At 31.4% G+C, this 23,902-nt stretch overlaps 1 protein-coding gene across 6 annotated transcripts in view; it reads right to left on the reverse strand.

The window, feature by feature from the left end:
- Positions 1 to 23,902, reverse strand: part of Lar (tyrosine-protein phosphatase Lar) — a 1,676,858-nt gene that overhangs the window by 80,657 nt on the left and 1,572,299 nt on the right. For 4 of the 6 annotated variants that reach the window (XM_072529513.1, XM_072529511.1, XM_072529512.1 and 1 more), the window contains one exon: positions 10,005 to 10,301. The exons of the other annotated variants lie outside the window; for them this stretch is intronic. In XM_072529513.1, coding sequence (XP_072385614.1) covers positions 10,005 to 10,301 — 297 coding nt within the window. The remainder of the gene's footprint in view (positions 1 to 10,004; positions 10,302 to 23,902) is intronic. 6 annotated transcript variants of the gene reach the window in all.

Here is a 23,902-nt window from a genome sequence, read left to right on the forward strand (position 1 = left end):
ACATAATCGAGAATAAGAATCGAAAGTGGAGTTCCCCTCTTCTCACTTGTTCCCTGAAGGATCACAAACTCATTGAGAGCCGAAGCTAAGACTAATATAAGCTCTAAAATCGCTTCATACCGCCACACTAGCGAAATCGCAATATGTTGTCGAGGTAGATCTATCAAAAAACACCGATTATATCGTTGCGTTTGCCGCATTAACCTCAAAATGTAACCAATATAAGATCTAGTCGAATGTATTTCTATAATGTATGAAGCATACCTATGCACTTATATATTCTCGATGTAAATGGATGAAATATCACTCATTTTACTTTTGAAAACATTCATGTATAAATGGTAGTTGACGTGTAGTTGTGAAAATATTGATGTAAGACATTAAAAAAACCCAAATATCCTTATTCTACACACACTCATGCATAACGATAGTTAGTAATAATTTTTGTAATATTAAAAAATATAGAACTGGTCCAACTTTCATAAAATATTTTTTTCTAATGGAACTCATTCAAATCTAGAACAATGTGATTTGTAGGAACAAAAGTTATGATGTTCCATTTGGAAAACAATATTTTTAGTTCTACTTACAATATCTAAGTTACAATTATCAGTGCTAATAAACGGAAAAGTAAAAGAAAAATATAAATTATAGAAAAATGGTGCCGATTGTGACTTGAAAAAATTGTGCCATTGCAATATGCGACTTGGTGCGAGTGAAAACCAAAAAGCAATCATTACATGTGATCGTGAGTAGCTAACATTTACAAATACAAATAAAAGACACAACTAGTTAAAATTTTAAAAAAATATACCGAGATACATCAAAAAATTTTCAAAAAAACCTTTTTCCATACTCCTGCAAACGCTTTTGTAGACAGAAAACGTTAGAAAAAATTCGATGAAACACTTCAAAATTACACAGCAACATTTACTATCATATGTAATTATTAATTTGTAAAAAAAAATAATGTTGTCTATGCATTTGATGTGTTTCAACAGTAAAAATACTCCCCCTCAAAAATTGAGGTATAGAGGGCTGCAAAAAATCACAAAAAATTTAGAAATGTATCAAAAAATCCATTTGGCGAGCTGCAATGGTTAAAAAAATATGTTGTAAGTCACACATACCTCTCAGGATATGCCAAAAAAGTTTCACGGAAACTAAAAGTCGTCAAATAAAATAGAGGGCTTATAGTTTAAAAGAAAAATTAAAAAATAAATAAATAAAAAGTAGCAAAGAAGAAGAGCTAATATTTGCTGATTTAACGTGTGTAAAGTTTTCACTTCTCTCTTTTTTGCAATTTGTAGTAGTCATTTATATAAGAAATATATTCAAGACACACACAAATATATGCAAAAATATGAATATGTGAAATAATTTTTCTTCTAAATCTTTGATTGGTTTTTATTGGAAACCTACTCAGGATTATTCGAAAACTTTGTATGTCTCGATATTACACCAAATACACAAATATTTTTACTGTGTTCTTTTCTTGTTCTAGATTTTCTTCTTAACACATTGCCTGCCACACATCTTTTTCAAAAATGTATGAGGCGCAGTGATAACGTTATTGAAAGACTAGAGGCCACGTCTGCCAGATAGATAGATATTTTTCTTCTGGGAACATGTCGGTGGTATATAAGTAACACAGTCCCTTTCGTAGATTGTTCTGTCATGCAGATTTAAATAAGTATATATGGATTTTTATAGTTCGGTGCATAGCGAAACTAAAAATAAAAAATTGGTACAGCTCCAAGAAAATTAATGATAAATTACAGGAAATGCATTGACTCATTATTTTTTTACCATCTTTCTGGCTCCAGATCTTTTTGGGGAACGTATTAAATTCTTATAGAAAGGATTGCAAATATGGCGAATTTTTGAACAACTTTTTCGTTTGCCAATGCATGATCTGTTTTTGTATAAGTTCTTCAATTCTTTCTACATCTAGCATTTTTTGATCCAGGTGTTCTCTAAACAGTTTTCGGATAGGCCATATTGTAAGAATTGGAAGACGAATAAAAGAAAAAGCTTTTTAAATAAATCATATTTTGCACATTATGACATATTCATTAAAATTGATTCAAAAATATTTTTCCTTTGGTGTGGCCTCCTGGACTTTTTTCTTACTAAAATAGTGTTGGAGCCTTATAAAGACCAGTGGTTATAACCACTTTTATATAAAAGCCAATTCATCCCAGAAAAAAATTGTTAGACAAATTTGAGTGGCAGGCAGTCAATGTTGATTTAAGATTGTCTCGTATTCATTCTGACGACGACAAAGGGAGTTCCCAGCACTGCTACTAATGAAGTTACTGTTATCTTATGTTGGAAAATCCTTATATTGGCTAAAAAATATGAATTTGAACAAATATTTTGTTTAGTAACCAGTAATAATCAATTGAAACCCGTCTACTACTGAAAATGGGCCTCTTAAAGAAACTTCCATTCCGATATACGCTGTACTGTTGCAACCCAATTACTACGGATATTAGTCCATTTTGCTGTAGTCTCCTTGGATTTCCTTTTTCCCTCTTGGTCTTAATTTAAAAACTTTTCTGTCCATCTATTGTCTTTCATCCTGGCGATATGTCTCGTCCATTCTTATTTAAGTTAAGATATGTTTCTATAATAACTTCTACAGCAGTTCTTCGTTTGTTACCCTGTCTTTCAAAGTTAGGTCGAACAATGAGCTCCCCATTCTAAGTTGCGTCACAGTAGTTTGTTACGTTCTATATAATGTAACAGCTTATTTATTGTAACATTTCCCTAATTTTCTATCGATTATCTCTTCCCGTTTTTAAATAATTTATATTAATATAATGAACCTTTATATTTGTTTATTGTTTTGTTTTTATCCCAAAAACCAAAATAATTAACGCTCAAAATCGACTTTTTAATTTTTGTCTTGTCTATTAACTTTTCGATGCCCCTGGTATCTCAAAATTTCAATATACATACATCAATTAATTTTCTTACTTCTTGGAACTTAGAATGTTTAAATATTTTGTCCTTTTAGTCTCCAACCATCCAGCTAACCAGCAACAAGATATTTTCGACAGAGGTTTTTCGTTATACTGGTAAGTTTTTCAATATTTAAGAAAAAGCTTAATAATTATTGTAGCTAAGAAATATGTGTAAACTGTTTTAAGTTTTATTTCTTTTCATTTAAATATTTCAATTAAAATATTTATTTTATCTGTTTAAATATTATTTTAACTATTGCATATTATTCAAATTTGTTTCATGGCCGTAGTTTTTATATTATAATTGGTATTCCTTTTTTGTTTCATTTGAAAACCTTTTCTTATACATTTACTTCAAATTTAATAAACTTCTCCATGAAAAGTTCCTTATTCTCTGGAATTTGAATCTTTTCATATAGCTTGGACACTTAGCTGGTTTTCTGTGCCGAGAAATTAACGTTGCTCTGTTTTCAGTAACTCGAGTCTCGTATACCGGGACAAATTTACTGGAATTAGCTTTGCCATTCCACCAGGCTCGATCCCAAAGCATGGTACAGTACTCGTCCATCACCAGGTCCATTCTACCCAATATAACACGAAACCAACGGCGCAGTGCATTTCATCATGTCCTAAGCTACAAAGGGATCTGATATCATACTGACTATCAGCAATTTTCCATCTAGTAGCCACCTAAGGAAAGCAGCAGGGCAAGTTAAGTGTTTTGTTCGGACAATTTTTTTCTTTTATTTCTTATTGGCATTCACTCACTTTGTACAAAACTTATTGTAACGTAGAGGCAGGTCTATTTATTTAAATAAAATGTTTGTGTTTAAATCTTTTGTTATGCTTTGATCTCCCTTGTAATCATTCTTGGTACAATTGTTTGTCTTAAGAATTAGCCGAATTACCTCTGAGAAGAGCTAGTCAGAGTAGGGATCTCCATGATTGACTTTGTAGTGGTGAAGAGGAGATATTTTAACTAAGGTTGACCTGAGATACGTACGGATGTTTTTGTGAGTCAGTTTAAGCACCGTACGCAACAACAGCCAAAACTTTGATTAAAACGTCACGCAGTCTTCCATAAGCAGTCCTACACAGAGTTGTTATCCTTAGCAGTTCGGCAATTTGATTATCCCTATGAATTCTCCTTTATGTTTATGCCTTTATTTTCTCTTTCAATGACTTGAAAGCGTGTTCAAGTGGAGTAATTAACAACTTTGGTGACATAGTATCTCTCTGCCGAGCACCTCTTCTGATATTTATTTTGTTGGTATTTATTTTGTTGGTATAACTGTGGATCTTTAAAGGTACAGGAAGTTTAATAGTATCAAATGCTTTTTTGAAAGTCTACGAACATCAGAATTAGGGGTTAATTATTCTTTATAGATTTTTAAATTAAGATTAACTGGTCTGTGGTTTTTTAATTTACTTCATCACCATTTTTCTACAAGAAAATTGTAATGTAGTTTAAATCATATTACATTGACAGCCTATGCTAATGTAGTAAGATATTTTGTAATTTCCAATCTCTACATCATTTCATCGGTTTTATTTTCTTATTTTCTTGCCGATACCCTTCTTCCAATTCATTTAGCGTGTTTTCGACCCTTTTCTTTGTAAGTACAGTTGCTTCTTATTAAAATTCCATACCGACGGTTTACCATGCCTTTATTCTAAACTTTAACGTTTTCATAATTTCAAAGTACTCCTTTTTACTATTCCCATAAAATCTGCAACTGATAAAATTGTACAATATTTACTTTGTTACCTTGTCACATATGTTGCGTAATTTATCTAACTAGTTATGGATGTAGTTGTAGATCTTGAAAATCTTCTTCTTCTTCCTACTTTATAAATAGGCAAAATGCCTGTTTTACTTCGGTTTTTAGCCTCAATTGACGTTGTCTGACCATCTTTTCCTCGGTCGCCCCAATGATCTTCTTCCATTTGGCGATTTGTCTCTTGCTATTCGTACTATTCTATTTTCTGTCATTCTTTCGATGTGTTGATTCCATTCCACTTTTCTTCTTTTGGTCCACGCGTTTATTTCCTCTATACCACATCTCGCTCGTATTTCCTCACTTCTTACTCTGTCTCTTAGAGTTTGGTTTGTTATTTTTCGTAAGACTTTCATTTCTGTTGTTTCCAGTAGTCTTTGTGTTTTCGCCGTATCTACTCTTGTTTCCGCTGTGTACGTCATTATCGGCCTTATTGTTGATTTATATATCCTGGTTTTCGTTTCCGTTGTGAGGTATTTGTTTCTCCAGATTGTGTTGTTGAGACATCCTGCTGCTCTATTTGCAATGTTCACTTGTTTTTGTACTTATTCTTCCACTTTTCCGTAGCTTGACAGTTTTATTCCCAAGTATTCAGTTTCCATCACTTGTTCTATTATTGAAAATCTTGTTTACGCAATATAGTTGTGAAATTCTCGTCAGCTACAGATATATTGTGACTTGTTTTTGCCACACATTTAAGTACTTCGTCAAGTCTAAGGAGAGTTCCTATTTATAGTATATAATATATAAAAACTACAGCCCACTGCGAACTTATGTCGAAAAAATCACCCAAAAGTTTACTCGATTTTACTTCTTTATATTTTTTAGTTACTGTACAACAATTTTAATCGCATAGAAAACCAAAACGCTCAACTTGAAAGCAATAAAATCTTTACACACTTTAAAATTACACAGTTTAATATCTGCTTCCTTGCCATGTTTAAATGTATAAAAAATCTATCAATATTTGAAAATAAAAAAAATAATATAGGAATTATAGTTGAGGACTGGGAAGCAGAATCATCAAGGTGATATATTTTCAGGATACTGAAATTAGGGCGGATTTTGATTTGTTAATTTCCATATTATAAAAATTAATCTGGAAATACAGTCCAATTTAATCTTTGGCAAGTTGGTAAAAAATTTGAAATTTCGAATGTTTTTACTTATATTAATTCAACCGAGTGGGCAGCTAAAGGTACAACAAACATTTTAACCAAATATTGTGATTTTTCTCTCATTTAATTTTGAAATATATCGATTGATAACTTATAACGAACTATACCAACTTTCAAAATTTACAAAAAATATACATGCCTGGAGTTAATAACTCAAAAAAGAAAAACATTAGTAAAATTCCGACTTTACTATTAAAAGTGCAATCACTGAGAAAAAACCAATCAAACAGTTTATAAAAATTATCTAATATTCTACAGAATTTTTTCCTTCTCTTATCCTTGTTGCCTTATAGGTATTAAGGTATATAAAAATAAAATATACAATACAAATACAATTTTTTTTTGTTGCGTCATTTCAGGCAGGTATATTTTATATATTATAATACACTTTTTCCGTGTTTCCCAAAAAAACTGTGATAATTTTAGCATAAAACTAAGTAACGAGAAACATAATAATAATTAAGAAAATTCTTCTTGAATAAACTTCAAATGTTCTAAGATTATACGACCCAGTTTAAAACATCTTAATATTTGGAATGTTTAAAATAATATAAGAAATTGAAGACGTAAGGAGGAGTAAATAAGGCCACATCTTATAATATAAAATAAGGCCACATCCTAAATAATAAACTCATCTTGTACAATATTGAAAAAAAAAAGATTGATAAGGCTCCAAAAGCACGGTAGCTACAGTACGATACATAAAAGGTGCAATGTTTAACAGCTGCCATGGATGTAATACTTTATCTCAAATATCTACATATTTAGAATGTATACAGTATGGCCAACGAAGGAATCATTAGAACCAATTCTCGATTCAACTTTGTTGAAAGTCAGCATTGAGAGTCCAATTATGACTAACTGACTATTTAAAGACAAATATCTATGTACTACAAAGTTAGGTTGTAAAAACGAGTGAAATATTGACACCATTTCTAAACTAAACAAGAATGCCATCAAGTGGTACCTAGACTGCTCTAAAACAGCAGAAGTAACTGAATTAAGAGTGTAGGCACATATAACTAAACTCTCAGAAAGCTTGAGCAAAATGTTTCAAGAGGAAACTTATGCTGTTGAAAGATGCGCCCAATTAAACAAAAAATATTCAAGACAAAAGATTGTCATAATATCTGACAGCCAAGCAGCCATCAATGCACTGAAATTACCTGTTACTAAGTCTAAAACAGTACGGGAATGCTTAGGGAAATTACCGATGAATTAGTCCAAAGAGGTCCAAAGCAACTTTTATAGAACCGGGACCTTTTTGCGGACTTAACAACAGCTTAACGAAGAAAGATATCGCAAGATGAGTATATCGCAAGAGATCCAGCACTAGAAAGACTAACAACGAATGTGACAATCAAAAATACTTCAAGGGAGCTATAACTATAAAGGATTTAAAGACTCCATTAGTTTAAGGGACTATTATTATCTTATCTATTATATATGGCAATCAAACTTTTTTTATATTATTATACAACTTTTGAAGATTACAAAAAATTTTTCTTTTATTGTTCGTGTATTTCAATGCAATTAAACTTTTTTTATGTTATTATACAGATTTTGAAGATTACAAAAAATGTTTCTTGTATTCTTGTTCGTGTATTTTAAAGATGGCGCCAAAAATTTTTCTTCCAAATATCACTGCTCCATGGATGACAATAATTAATATCTGGAACGGCAAATCTGAAACATAAAATTCGAGAAGTGTTTTAAAAAAGAAGTGCCCTCACGTGATATTTTACCAGAAAAATAAAACATTCTTAAAAACCAAAATGACGAGATATTGTTAAAAAATGACCTTTTTTTTAATTCTCAATTTTTCTAGTAAAATATCACGTAAGGGCACTTCTTTTTTAAAACCCTTCTCGAATTTTATGTTTCAGATTTACCGTTCCAGAGATTAACTACTGACCGCCATAGAGCAGTAATTTTTGAACGAAAAATTTTTACACGACAATAGAAAAAAAATAAAAGAAAATTTTTTTGTAATCTTTAAAAGTTGTATAATCATATAAAACAATGTTTGATTGCCATATATATAATAAATAAGATACAAAAAAAATGGAATTTTTTGGCATTCTGACAAAGAGCTACCTATTTTAACAGGAATATTTACAGGTCTTTGTCGATTGAGAAAACATCTAAAAATATTGAATGTAGTAGATGTAACAGAATGCAGATTCTGTCAGATAAGGGATGGAATCTAGATCTAAATAATTACTCTCAAACTTCTACGACTAAAAGGAAATCTAGAGCTCGTTATCTGTGAGCACACGAGATAGAAAAAGATGATTTACCAAATATAAAGCCGCCATATATTAATCTTCTTGGAAGGAATATACCTGCGTAGGCTGCTCTTATCACCGAGAAACGATCAGAGAGAACAAGGAGGGGGAGACAATAGGGGGATCTTATAAATAAACTAAACTTCTCATCTAAAAGACAATAAATCTTAAGTAACTTAAATTCTCACCTAAAAGTAGTACAGTAATAACATAAGTTGATAAGGCACAATATCGATCAACTGCAACAAGGCATAAGATTCAAATGACTCAAGACAAAAAACCATAAACTTAGTCTTCTTAGAATTTATGCAACAAGGGATAAGGCTCAAAATATAACTTGGTTCTCAGAAGACCAAATTTATTATCATGAAAATGCAAATATAATCACAAATGGCAATAACCTGGCTAAAGTATCATGATATATCTACTTAAGGTGATACTTGCGTGAAAAATAGAATCCAGATATAAGCGCAGAACACATGATACAAAATCCATACAATATGTGGGTTGATGTGAATACGATATGCGAGCTGTGCATGGTCCCCATTAATAAAGACAATGGAGACTCTTACTGAGCTTACAGCTCAGTACTTAATGAAGATCTTGACATACAAAACCTTTAATAAAGTTCTTCTTTTATCATCTGTAATCGAATGTCTTACTTCTCGATTAACACTAAAACTATCTCCCTTAAAAGCAAAATATTTAACAAAAAAATGGATACCTATAAATACAACTATATGCAGAAAAAGAACAAACCACTTTTAACGCTGGATGATCAATGACAGATATTGTATTCATTATTTTTTATGAACCCTGCTGTATAAACGTGCATTAAAACTTAATTTAAACAAAGTTTAACATTCAACAAAGAAAGCATCAAAGAATATTCAGAAGGAAGTAAAAATAGTTAACAAAAGTTTCTTAAATTTTTCACAATTGTAATTTTTTATCTTAAAACGGAAGGTTTTGGTTGAAAGATGAGCAGTATCAATAATTAAAGATATTGACAACTCCATGGTTATTAAACGTGTTTTTGAGTTAATACGACCAGAGAAAAATTCCACTAAGATATTCGTAACACAACAAAAATAATTTTTTGGGGTCATCATCCGTATGGAATTAGTACACAGATGTGTAAACAAAACACTCATAAGTTTTCGTAGTGGAGATAAAACAGTATCAATGACCATAGACCAAAAGTAAAGCCTTTACTATCAGGAAATAATAATGTAACTATTAAAGATTATTTACTGCAGACAATATAAACACGACAAAAATTTCAAACCACAAGATAAACCAAGATGGATATCAGGAAACAGAGGAAAGGATCTACATGTATCCAAAAAATTAATTAGATGGTCAGATAATTCAAACAACGTGCTGGCTTAGACTCCACCAACTTTCGTTTTCTGTGAGCACCCACCTACTCAACAACTCACACCTAATGAGGAGATTCAATGAATTGACAATGAATTTTTTCAGTTGAGTAAATTTTCGATCAGGTCGTAGACTCCAGAATTTTAAGTTCGATTAAGTTATTTTAAGTTAGATTAAAATGGTTGATTAATCGGACGGTAATTTTCTAAACAATAATATAATATAATTATTTATATACAACATATACCATTGGTTGATAGACACATTTGAAGTTTATTCGGTATTATCTAGAGTAAGCTAAAATCATCACTTTCATAAAAAAACCACACGAGTGCATTGTACTCCACCACCCTCTTAAAGTAATAAACCTACACCCCCCGAATGCCGATACCATTAATGACATAAACGTACCATCTTCGTGGGTTCGCACCGTAATGGGATATGAGCTGGGACCATCTCCGACGGACGTACCAGCCAGGACCCAGATCCTGTAGGTGGTCCATCGTTTTAATTCATCTAGTGTAAACGATGTGGCATTCAATTTGACAATGTTTGCCTCGCTATCGGACCTGTCAGATTCCACGAACTGCAGCTTGTAGTAAATGATATTGCCATTGGTACGGTTCGCTGGTGGGGGGTCCCACGTGACATTGATCGACGTGGGACTTACCGCTTCTCCGATTACGTTGGTCGGTGGCGCTCCGGGTACTAGGACGGCGGGCAGGTGTTAAATTCAAGCGAGTTAGGGATGTTACAAAGGAACAGTGCAAAAATCACGAGTATCTGAACACAACATGTATTTCTTCCACATGTAAAATGAATTGAAATTATAGAGTGATAGTTACTGCGCTGTTCAAATTCAGTTCAATAATACTTTTATTACTAAATCCTTAAGATTTGCAACAGCAAAATCCTCAAATTTTGATGATTTTTGAAAAATTCACATTAAAATTTGAATGCTTAGGAACTTATCATTTTGTGTTTTTATTTTATAATTAATAAAGGTTTATTTTAAAGGTAATTATTAAAAAAATTGTCATAATTTTCAAAAAATGTCACAAAATAGTATGAATTATTCTTTATGCATGTTTTCTTTTTCTTTGTTAAAGTAATCCAATAGTTGGGTATAAACTATCGACAGCGTTCAGTTATCACATTTCCAGACATTTCAAACAATTTTCAATTTTATACGATTTTATTTAAAATTTACTAAATGTAAATTAATATTTGATATTAATCCACATTTACAGAAAATATCTGTCAATGAAATGTAACTTTTAAAACTAAAAATAAAAGATATAAAAAGAAATTAACTACATCATGGGAAATTTATCATCAAAGACGTCATATAACCTAAAAAGTAGATCCGTCAGCTTAATTACGAAACGGTCGTGCATATAACTGTAAAATGTCTCTCTTATGACCGACATAATAATTTGAAAGTAGGTTCTGGAGTGCTACAGGTACACATCAAAATACCGAAATATGCTGTAATAAAACTTTTTAACATCCTAAACATCTTTAGAAAATAGCATACCTCGTCCATGTTCCCATTCCAGTATTATCGACCACTCAAAACATTAATACATTGTATGTATGTATTGATACATACCACAAATGTAATACACATACATACAGTAAGCAGTAGCCAAAACGAATAAATTAGCAATTTCAATAATAATGCATATTTAGACATCCCGAATCACGTAAAATTTATGTTTTAAAATTACATCTTGTTGCGTAAGAATCGCATCCCTAAATTTAAAACCCTCCACAACTAAATTTTTAAATGGGAAGTAAGTGCTTATGACACATCATTAAAAAGCTCTATGGTTATCCATTCAACAATGTTATTGTTTTAAGATTTAATCTATTCAACATCTGTGGTGTAATCGATATAATCGTAACTGTAATTTTTCTTCTTAAGTCAGCTAAATTTAGTGGAAACTTTCACATATCGCATAAGAATAAAAAATATCAGCTGATATTTATAGACCTACCTCGCCAGGTTGTCCACCGGATTCAAAATATTCGGTCGAGGTGCAGCCGGACCTCGATTAAGTAATGTGACGGTGCTTCATCTTACCGGAGCCATATTTTTCACTGGAAGTTGTAGGTTTGCTCGATCAGGTTGTAAATTTGCCAAGTTGGCACTAAATAATTTGGGATAATTTTTAAATATTTCCATTGAAAAAATAAAAAAATGAAACAATGACATAATCCCCAACAGTTTCCACCTGAATATTAAACTTTGCAGGGTGTTATAAATGTTCTTCTCTCAACCAATGGTGATTATCAGTAAACAAATAGCTGCAATTTTGGGGATTATTTAAGCGTCGTGTAAAAGTACACTTCCAAAACGAAACAGGTTCTAATTGAAAAACGTGTTCCATGAGCTCCTAAGCTGATATCATTTTATAGGCATTGTTGCAGTTTCGCAACTTTTCATAACCTATTATATATATATATATATATATATATATATATATATATATATATATATATATATATATGCGGGAGGTACGAATCAAAGGAGAAGGGAACAACACCATCTGCAAGAATTACATTGGTGCGATAGGCGCAGTCTCCACCCAACTTCATGGCCAGAATGGGCCTACATCAGAGAACTAACCGCCATGTATCAACATATTGTTTCTGTCTACCGAAGAAGGTACTTGTACTCTTCGCTACCTCTATTGCTCCACGTGGTGAAGTACAAAGTTATATACATTATATTGTTGCGGATACACAAGTAGGTCTACCTGTATAAAAACGTTACATTATTATACTATAATAATTTACAATTGAAGGCGATTCATGGGCAACAGCGCACTTAAAGCGACCCAACCGATATTTCCCTTATCAACTTTGCAGATGCGTAAATCTAAGACCGATATAATTATTAAATTATCATATGTTTTGACAGGTACCTTATAATTGTCTAGAAAAATAAAATAAAATTTTATCGTTAAAAGAAGAATCCCCAGTCATACTTAAGCCTATTAATATTTTGTCGAAAATATTGTCTACCATCCCGTCCAATCTCCACATTGTCTCTTCTTCCTTGATCACATGGGCTACGGCATTAGCCCAATCTTCTTCGCGTATCCTTTCCATTGGGAGTTCTAACAAACGTCGGATATCATACATTTTATATGTCACGTTTTCACGAGCTACGTAACCCTTTACTTAAGTCCAGATTAATTCTATTGGGTTTAACTCGCAATGGAAGTCTCAAAATGATGATGCCTTTACCAGGAGTATCTACAACATGCTGGCGATATCTGTCACGATGCTGTCTAATGACACTTATAAGCTCAGCCTTAACCATGTCCTCGGAAAATGGAATTCCTTTTTGTCCTAACCAACTCTGCATGTCTGGTTTTCTGGTGGCCATAGTTGGCAGATATCCCCCATTTTTTTTGGATAAAAAAATGAGTGGACTATCGTCTAAAAAGCTATTCTCACTAACTATATGGGCGACAATCAGTCGTTGCCCTTTACCCGTAGATCCTCGTAACCCTGTTGATACACCGTCCACAAACGCGTGACGACAATTCGTTACACTAGTATCTTACCAGATCTAAGATACGGTGTGACAAGCATTTACCCACGTTTCTTCCAGATAATAAATGTTTTTGTGGGCAGAACAAACCTCTTTAATATGGCGAAGATATCTTAGTCGCCATGAGACTAAATCTTCTCTTTATATTAAGATATAATGTATGTACATATGTATATGTATGTACATATGTATAAGATTCGAGGGTTGGCGTTTTATTCTCAAAAAAGAAAGAATGAATACTAGCGCGTACAAAATTTTTCTGTTACTCGTCCAATTCAATTTTTCAGTCATCCAGTTACCTTTTTTTCACATACAAAGCGTTAAATTGCCAACACTGATACTCCCGTTAAAAATGATCATTGAGCTACAGCTTCCACTGTACGAAGTATATTTTTTAAATTTTCATTCACTCTACAGACAATCTGCTTTTCTTCTACCGACATAAACTTCCGCTTTGTGAAAACTTACGTATATTATGACGTGGGCAAATTTTATGGAACCAACTTACTTTTCACTTATCTAGATTGGCGAAGCATACACAATAAAATGACCACCACAAGTACAGGAAAAAATTAACTTCTACATTTAACATTGTTGCCGTTAGCTCTTAGTTCAATTTGTAGATTGAGATTTGCCTTTAATTGAAAATTGTTATAGTATATACAATTATTCGTTGCAAGTTTGCAATGGTTTGTTGCTGATCTACTTTTTATTTTATGTCGCGTGTTGAACATTCTAATCGTTTGAGAACATTTTGCATTCGTTTACCTAGTATTAACTTTATTGAGCGATGAATTTTTATTAATTTCATTATGATTCGAATAAATATCACTGATTCTATTTTAATTTGCCTTTATTAATAAATTTGTGTGCTGAAAGATTGTTGCATGAAATTCCTATGCAAAACAACTTGCAACTGAAATTCATATGCAACTAAAACGGACTTGTTTCGGGATCTTTCTTGATATGCACATTCTAAAACACTAACTCATCCCATTGGCTCTTTCACACTGTATATATTAGTGAATTTTTATATATATAAAAAAGTGAAATTAAAGTAAATATTTTCACTAACAGCTTGTTATGCTACAATTGCAATAAATAAAAAAATTTCTTCGGATAAATCTAAATATGTTCGTATAAGTTTTATTGCATTCAAATAAATATTACAGTGATATTAAAAACAAATAGAACTCATCATTAGATCAGTCCCTGAGCATTAAGAAATTTTAAGGATTTTTGCACTTTACTGAATGGACTGACTATAATTATTTTTAAAAATAAGAAAATATTGGTAAATGGAATGAGAATTATTTCAAATAATGTTTTTCCATAAATGTAATATCTATAACGTGGAAGAAATACCTGCACTAATACCGACATAACGAAATTATTTTATCTTACCGTAAACAAACTGTTCCGTAACATCTCTAAAGCAAAGCCAAAAAGGTATATTCGTATAACTACTGAGGACTTACTCTTTCTTATTTATGATCAGGTTCGAAGTGGATATTAAAATTAACGTGGTTTTGCTACTACATAATCGTGATAAAAATAAAAAATAAAAGGTGCTTCAACTTTGTCTTTGGCAAAATGAAAAAGGCTTATGACAGTCATTTATACGGAAACCATATTAACTATATTTGTAAATATATCTTAAAGATGCACATGAGTCCAAAGTATTTGAGGAAAAAAATGTCAAAAATAATTTATTTATTTATCGTATTTCTTAGGATACTTACCAACTTATTGATTGGTAATGATATATGGGGGAAAATCGAATTCTAATCGAAGTAATACATCTTTGTTTTATGCCTTTGATGATAGTTAATATTAGAATAGTCGATATAAACAAATCCAAATCAATGGTAGTCAATCAAACATACAAATCATTGTTTTGAATTTAAATTTAGATTAAATTCAGATTTTAAAAACTGGTTTCTAGTTTGAATGTGTTAGACCTTTTAACAAGATGTGTTAATTGTTAAAAATGACACCACTGCAAAAAGATTACCCCACTATTAAGATGAATGCTAAATATGGATGTTATTTTTGTCTTTTCACATTGCTTGGCCCTATTAATATGAATGTTTGATACTGCGCTTTGTGGTTTTAATATTTAATTTATATCTAATTGAGTATATCATGAAGAAGGGTTTAAATAAATCCGAAATCACGCAGGTGAGTTCAGTGTAACTAAAATAAGTTTGTATATAAAACCTTACTCTCTACACTTTCTTCGTAGACTTTTTTATGAATTTATTATTTTAGAAATCCCCTCGTCAAAAGTGAACAAGAACGGTATAGTGAGTAATACACAGACCCAACAACTGTATTAAAAGTAATTAAAACCTTGAAAGCAACATGATCATATTGTTATGTTATTATGGGGGAAGAAGCTATTTATTGGTTACAAACTTTGATTCTGCATGACAATCTGGCGGCGTACACTAAATTATCACATAAGTTTTAATAAAACACGAAAACCTAACTAATAAACCACATGTCACACTCTTTTATTTACATTTTAAAAATAGAGAAAGTTACAAACAATATGATTATATTAACAAACAATGCGTTCAACTGCGTTTTTCGGTCTGTTATAAATAAAACACTTAATTATCGCTTAAAAGTTTCGGCTATTTCCTATTTTCAATAAGCACTTTAATTATAGACAAATTAATTAATACAATTTATATTTATGTTTACACTGTTTGTTACTTTGCGATGGAATGCAAAAGTGATATACCCTACAACCACATGGCTCACGTTTGAAATACGACTAGTCCGAAATGTCATTAAACCACCAGCCCAGTCACCAGATTTGAATGGTACTGAAAATTTGTGGTTGCCATTAAAAAATAAAGTAAATAGCGCCCCAATATCAAATAGAAATGAATTGAAAGTAAAAATTACTGAAGCTTAGGACACAATTTTTCCCGAGTACACTAGAAAGTTGGCCGAATCAACGCCTAGACGACTACAGGCTGTAATTGATAATTAAGGAGGATTTACAAAATATTAGCAATCATTTTTTAATGCGTCGAGTTTGTTTTCTTTATTAATTTTCTTGTTTTAAAGTGTGCATCATTTTAGCTGTGACATCAAAATCATACATAAAATAACTAAATATTTAGAAGACTTATAGTAATTTAATTTCAGTAATTTTCTTCTAATAAATATTGAGCCACTGACACAAGCTAGTTTTATTGAGTAGCGACTGCATCATTTAAGTTGTGAGCCACTTTATAGACCTCCTGCGATCCCCAAAGCTACAAAAGATTACCTTTGAATTCGATAAAAAAAAAGATATTCTACGAGAAGCAATATAATCTTTTCATAATTATTAGTATTAGTCATATAAGAGTTATTGTTTTATGATTTACAATTTATATAATCATCACGATTAATAATGAAATTAATAAGGAAGTTTTATTGTTACGAGGATGTGGTGGTTTTTTCAAAGGGGTTTTTTATTATTTTTTTGCCAGGGTGTTCTTAACTTAATGAACTATTCATGAATAAAGTCGTTTTAGGAGCGTATTTCAAAAATATTGACAAGTCCTCTGCTTTAAAACATGTATATACTTTCGAATTGTCATTATGAGTAAGGATGATACAATTAGAACTTTTTAGAATTTTTTTTCTATTTCCAAGTAACAAAACAAAATAATTTATATTCTGAGAACGCTTTCCGAAGTAGAAATCGAAACTTCAAATATACAGTATTTTTAATTATAATTGTGGTTTATTCCCATAAAATACAGTAGTCAATAGTTTCGTTTTATTAATTGATGGTAACAGTTTTCTACAAAACAATTATTAACGAATAATTGTTTACGCCCAAAAATAGTGAAATCATTTTATTAAGTAAAAATATTGGAGAAGATATCTGAGATTTAAGAGTTATTTAAACCTTCTTCATAACATACTAAAATTAGGATATGCTTGTGATTAAAGCAGTAAATTATCAAAATTATAAAACAATATGTGTTATATAAATTTATTTAATTTATTGTTAATTTAGTAAGTATCTAGAATATGGTGAAACCTTATTCTAGGAACAAAGTCGTAACCAGGACAATAAGGGTCAACTATAATTCGTTTTCATCAAACATTACTCATGGTTGACAGAGTTGGTCGACTTGTAGCTTGGAGACAAATATCTTAACATTTGAACTATCAAGCATCGTAAAATATATATAAAACAAACGTAACTTTTTATATTTTCGAATTTAAAATTCAACTATGTTGTATAAAATATGTTATACATTTCAATTACCTGTCTATTTCCAGCCTTTTCCATTTTATACAGAGTGGTCAAGATTATACATTAATATAAATAACGAAAACTTGAAAAATATTAAAAGTTGCTCTATTTTGGTAGATAATTAAAAGTTTATTTTTCATAGTACCTGTCAAGTGACTGAGAAGGAAATGGTCTAAAACTTAACTGACAATATTTGACCATAAAAATTCTATCATAGAAATCAAATTTAACACCCTCGTAGAGCAGTCGAAAGAGCGGTAACTTACCGAGTGAAAACTCGGATAGTCATGGATTATAATAAAAAATAGAGGAACTCTTTCTCTATCGGACCGGATCGGTCTGAGGTATCGCAGTCGTTAGGATATTACAAGGGACTCATTATGAAGCCGACTTTATATAGTAATAAAAGAGTTCCTCGGCTAATAATGGAATAACAATGGAATTGAAACATAGCGTTTAAAGTGAAAGGGATTAGAAAGAAAATAAAACAAGATCTGAACGAGTACAAGATAATGCAGTGAAGACGTTATTACAAAATATCTTCTAGTAAGCCGATTAAGACTCAGAGAATGGGATATAGAAAAGAGGCTTTTACAAGAACAACGTAGTAAAAAGTTCTTCAGCCATCTAGACAGGTCTTTAAAATATCCATTTACAGCTTCGTTCACCTCTAATGACTCTGTTCTAATGTTGTCACGTTAGCAGCGCTGCTAACGCGACAACATTAGCGTTATCCGTATCAATACGCATTTGAAGGTAGATGCATTCTACTCATAATCAAGGTTTCTTTAATTTGCAGTATACGTTTTCATTAATTTTTACATCCAATCTGTCAAGTACATATGCGCGGTGGTTCCCATTTATTGTTGAACACTTTTGCCGACAGTTAAATTAGGACAATCGTTTGGACTTTCTTTATTCATTCCAGCAGACGTAATTGTTGTTTTCTTCGGTGCAAAGCTACTTGCTTCTAACTACTACTTGATGAGAAAATAGGCAGATCTGTTTTTTCCAACTGTTTAGTCTTAAATTATATAAATTTAACGGGTGGGGCCCTTAAAATAAACCACTCAGAAAGATTTTATGATCGATATAAAAGAAACCATTTGTTTGCTAAGCATTGTGAACTATTAACTAGATAGAGAAGTTTCATCTTATCGTTGTATATTTATAACATTACATACGGCTAAATAAAACAGTACCTGACAATTTTGGTATTATACTGTCAATTATGGTACTGCTAACCCATTGTTTAAAGGGATGGTAGCTAATTATAGGAACACCAAAAGCTAAACTTGGAACCTGTATTTATAAATCTAATCTATGTAGTCGTCAGGAGAAATCCTTAAACTCCCCATAAGCCAGTTGTATTTATCTACAACACAGGATTTTTTGTGGGAGTTTAATGAAAGTACAGAGTTTGGTACCAACATTTCACAACCAAATGCCACAAACAAATAGTGTTTTGCCCGAAGTAAACAGAAGAATCGTATTATTAAACCATAAAGTAGGCCAATCAATTACTATTACCAAAGAACAACATATATTTTATAAGAAACTTCAAAATCTATTCACGAACTACGATATTCAGGTACTATGAAAAGTACTTTAAATTAAATTAGCAATTAGAGCAAAAATTATAATCAAAAGTTCTTGATCTATTAAGAGCCAAGATTAATACTTTACTATTAATATTTTGCAAATATATCTTTATAAAATATTATTCAAATTTTTAATATATATATATATATATATATATATATATATATATATATATATATATATATATATATATATATATATATATATCTAATATAAATACTGACCACTTCAGTAAACGCCCTGTGCAGTGCTCTTACAAAATTAATATCCACCGAAAACTAATGTAGACATGCAAAATGCAGAATCCACAAAAATCTCACACTCTTCACACATTCCAAAATCATGTTTATCAATAGAAAAAAATTACACACTCAAAAAAATAAATTCATGATATGAATGAAAGACCTTTAGAGGTCGGTGGCCTACATTTTGAAGCATTTTAAAATTCCGATATCTTCAAAATGGAGATTTATAGTGAACATTATCGAAAACTTCGCGTATACTTTCCTCCAGTAAGGGGTAATGACTTGTAAACCATAAGAGATGAAGTTATTACAACTATTAAACCAAACGCTAAGATTAATATTATTACAAAAATTAATATCAAACTCACCAGACTTCCGGATTAAACTGCGTCGATATTCACTGCGAGCGTTCAGACATCTATCTGATGTCTTCTTTAGACCTTCCAAAGTCTCAATCTCCAGAGTCCCCAGATCTCTTCTGATGATGACTTGGCATGTGATGATTGGCCCGAAGATTCTTGACGACGGAATTTGGATTAGTAGGTACAACGGAGGAAGTTTTCTTTAGGAGAGGTCTCCATGTTGAAAGCAACCAGGTGTCATTCATCTCTTTTATTAGGACAATTTGGCCGTTTTTAATATCTATGGTTTCTCGGATAATTCTTGGTATAGAAACGCATGAGGGCTGTGGTTCTAGAGTTTTCAAAATCAATTTTTCAATTTTGTTACCTGTATAAAGATGGTGTTGAACTAGACCTGAATTAATAATGAAATAAATCAGATTATATATATATATATATATATATATATATATATATATATATATATATATATATATATATATATATATATATATATGATATTCCGATATATAAAATAGAATTTATGAACATTCGCAATTCCGATTCAATTTCAGCTCTCGGTCAACACCATCTTCATGCAGGTCACAAAATTAATTTTGAAAACATTAGAAGCCATAGAGGTTGAATTTTCTCGATAAAAGAGATGAGGCCCTCGACATGGAAATCGCCCCTAAAGAAAACATCGTCCGCTCCACCTAACAATCTAAATCCCGCCGTCAAGAATCTTCGCACCGATTCCCACGTCAGGGAACCACGTCCCCAGCAGCAGTAGTGCGGTGAGTGGTGAACAGTGTAGTAAAGAACAGGAGACTGAGACCCCGAAAGCTCTGAAGAAGACATTAGAGAGGATGTCGAAAGTGTAGTGAAAATTGATGCGAAAGCCAGGTGAGTTTAATATTAATTTTCAATTCTTTTTCTATCGTTTGAAACGACAGATATTGTCATCAATAAGTATTCTGTTTGACAAAAATCATTAAGAATAATGAAAAATGCGAGAAATTTAGATAATTAAAATTGTTTTGTTTGGATACATGTCCTATTGGAATAAAGTATCGCATCGATATTATTTCCATATTTAAAAGATCTACGCATTTTAAGATGCCACAAAACATAGACGGACAGCCTGTATAATGAACAAATATGATCAGATATTGTAGCATACGACACCTACACCACTTTGCACGTAAGGGTGTAACGTGATAAATTTTTGAAAGCAAGTGAAAAATTATTATATTTTTATGACTTGTTCGGTTTATGACAGTCTTCACGTTACACATTCTAAGTATTCGCTAAACGTATGCAAAAATATTCATAACTGCTAAACGCCATGTAAAGGTTATTTCTCGAAGAAAACTAAAATATTAAAAGAATAGTTTATGGAGCCGATCGATACTCGGCGAAAATATTATAAATATTATATTATGCTTTCTATTATAACATACATTAAAACTTCTGTATTCTATAATTATCACAACTGGAGTTTCGATGACAAGTTAGTTGTTCCAAGTGGTCCATTTCAACAAATTAACTAAAAAGTTAATTTATAAACTGTTTTTTATAAAAATATTCAAAACTGAAAATGGTTTAAGTCATACTTCATTTTTCTCTCGTCCACTTGAACTTTTTAATTTGACTCACAAATATTAAATCAATATAGACACGGTTTTCAAACCTCGGTGGGTGCACAACTATTAATATTTTTTATAATAAAAGACAACATGAGCATTTAAAAGTAATTAGTTAAACATATACCTTAAACGACATGAAAGCAAGATCAAGTATTATATCAATATAACAAACGTTTTCTGATTGATAGCAAATAAACACCAAGAAGTTTTTAACTATATGATAATAGACGATATATGTATATCAAATATACGAATACTAAGGCCACCCAAAAGGTCAAAAGATACTGACAATCTCCATAAAAAAAGCGTGCTCGAAAGACCGACCACTAGCCTAAAGAAGAATTATTCCAGTGTTTATTAACTATTTTCTTCCAATCTTGTTCTCCATTGTAATACATTTTTAATATCCGATATGTGCTATTAAATGTCTACTATTATATCTTTGCGGTTTAGTTTCTTCGGAAGTAGATCCAAAGCTGCGCTGTTGATACGGACGGGGTAAAACTAAATGTCATTCGATTCAATACAGAACGGTGTTCTATCTCATTTTATCTGAATATTTTTTGTCTCGCGGTCATGCGCATCTGCGTATTTTTTATGTTCGAATAAATATCGCAGAAAATTTCGACGTCTAGAATCTTAAAAAAAAGTTGTTCTAGACTCGCAGCTCTACGTGCCGTCTTCTAACGAAGGTTGGCGATCACTTCTTTTGCAACGTGAAAGATCTGTTCAACACTGAGATTAGTCCAATCTCTGATATTCTCCAGCCAAGATTTTTTCTTTCTTCCCAAGCCATTTCTTCCTTCAACTCTTCCTTGCACGATGACGTGTAGAAGAGAGTATTTATCGTTTCAAAGTATGTGGCCCAGATACGATGTTTCTCTTATTTTAGTTGTGTTCCTAAGCTTTCTGCCATGTCCAATTGGTCTTAACACTTCTTCGTTTGAGATTTTTGCCGTCCAAGGAATTTTAAGAATACGTCTATATAACCACATTTCGAATGCCTCCAACTTTTTTAAGGATTGGGTTTCAAGTTTCAGAGTCCAAGCTTCTACCCCATATAGCAGTTGCGACCATACATAACATTCGATGAACCTAAATCTGTTAACCATACTCAATTTCTTATTTGTAAATAAGCAAGATTATAGCAAATTCAAGAGTTAAAGAAGAATATGGCATTGGTATGTTTCACAACATAGTTGCAAACGTTATTTCATTATTCTAATTAAATAAGAGTGTTCGTTGACGAATTTTTATTTGTTATTAAATTTAGTAACGATAGCCTGTCAGAATCTGGAGTAAAAACAGTAAAAATTTGATTAAGTTTTTACATTTTTTATATATCCTCTAACAGCAGACAATAACTATGCTGAATATTTTATTGAGGGTGATCTATGCAGGGGGAAAACACCTGTTATCATTTTTATTTTTCTTCTACATGTACCCAGTGCAGTGTTAGTGTTTTTTGAAGGGGTACATCCCGTAATTTCCGTTGCAAATTTTATCATCTTTGTTTTTTTATACACAACACTGAATTTGTATGCAGATTTTAAGAATCGGAAAACTACATATTGTGATATAATTATGACCCTGATAAATTCTAAATTTTCAATTTTTTTAAGCAACATTCAATATTAAAATCATTTTAAAATAGTTTTACCAGGTTATTGGAAGAAATTTATTCTAAACTTTTTCCAAAGATGTAAGAAATAGCAAATTATAATGGACATTTCTGCTTGTAAGATATAAATTAGTATTTCCAGTAAAATCTATGTTTGAGCTAATAATAAATATAGCTTGTATGTAACAACATAGTATTTTTGATTTCTCTAACAATCTTCTTTTCTCTTGTATCACTTATAAATAATTGTTAACAAGTTTGCTGAGCGAATATACAAGTTAGATGTGATTGTTTCTTTTGTTTTCATGTTTTGTTTATATGTATTTTAGTTTTATAGTTTTCTTTATCTTTCGAAGAAAAGACAAAGTGGCGCCCTTTGGTGCAAATTATTTATGATTTTTGTTTGTATTGTTTATTCAATATTACTGGCTTAGCTGTAGTAGTTATCATCTCATAATTTTTCTTCTTTTCTTTTGTTTCTGAGCTAGTAAGAATGATCCAAAGAACCACACTCATATCTCTGCCGATTCTGAGCAACGCGCCGTCATACATTTTGTGTGCCTCAAACACTGTACATCGTTTGTTGTGTTACAGTTTAACGGATCGACCTATGGATGAGCAGTACGACAAGCGATAGTGGCTTGAGTCTCATGAGATTGTTTTTATGATGTTAGTGTGGGCTACTTTTTCTTTTAGTATCTGTATTACATCGCGTAGTCGCATTTTATCGAGTTCCTTGGTTACATCTACGAAGCAAATACATGTAGTGTGTTGAATTATAACGATACTTATTTGATTTTTTTTATCATAAATAAATTAAATTAAAAAATAAAGTTGGCATTAATGAAAAGCGTATATACATCTCTTTGAAACAGCGAACAGTAGACGCCGACAATTCAGTAAAGAATGTTTTAATTAATAAATACCAAATCAGTATCAAATAAACACTCGAAGGTTTCCGTTTCTCATTTATTATATTTATTTATCTGGATTGTTTCTGGATCACCCCGTCTAAA

The sequence above is a fragment of the Diabrotica undecimpunctata genome, chromosome 4 (assembly GCF_040954645.1).
Source record: "Diabrotica undecimpunctata isolate CICGRU chromosome 4, icDiaUnde3, whole genome shotgun sequence".
Taxonomy (NCBI): Eukaryota; Metazoa; Arthropoda; class Insecta; order Coleoptera; family Chrysomelidae; genus Diabrotica; species Diabrotica undecimpunctata.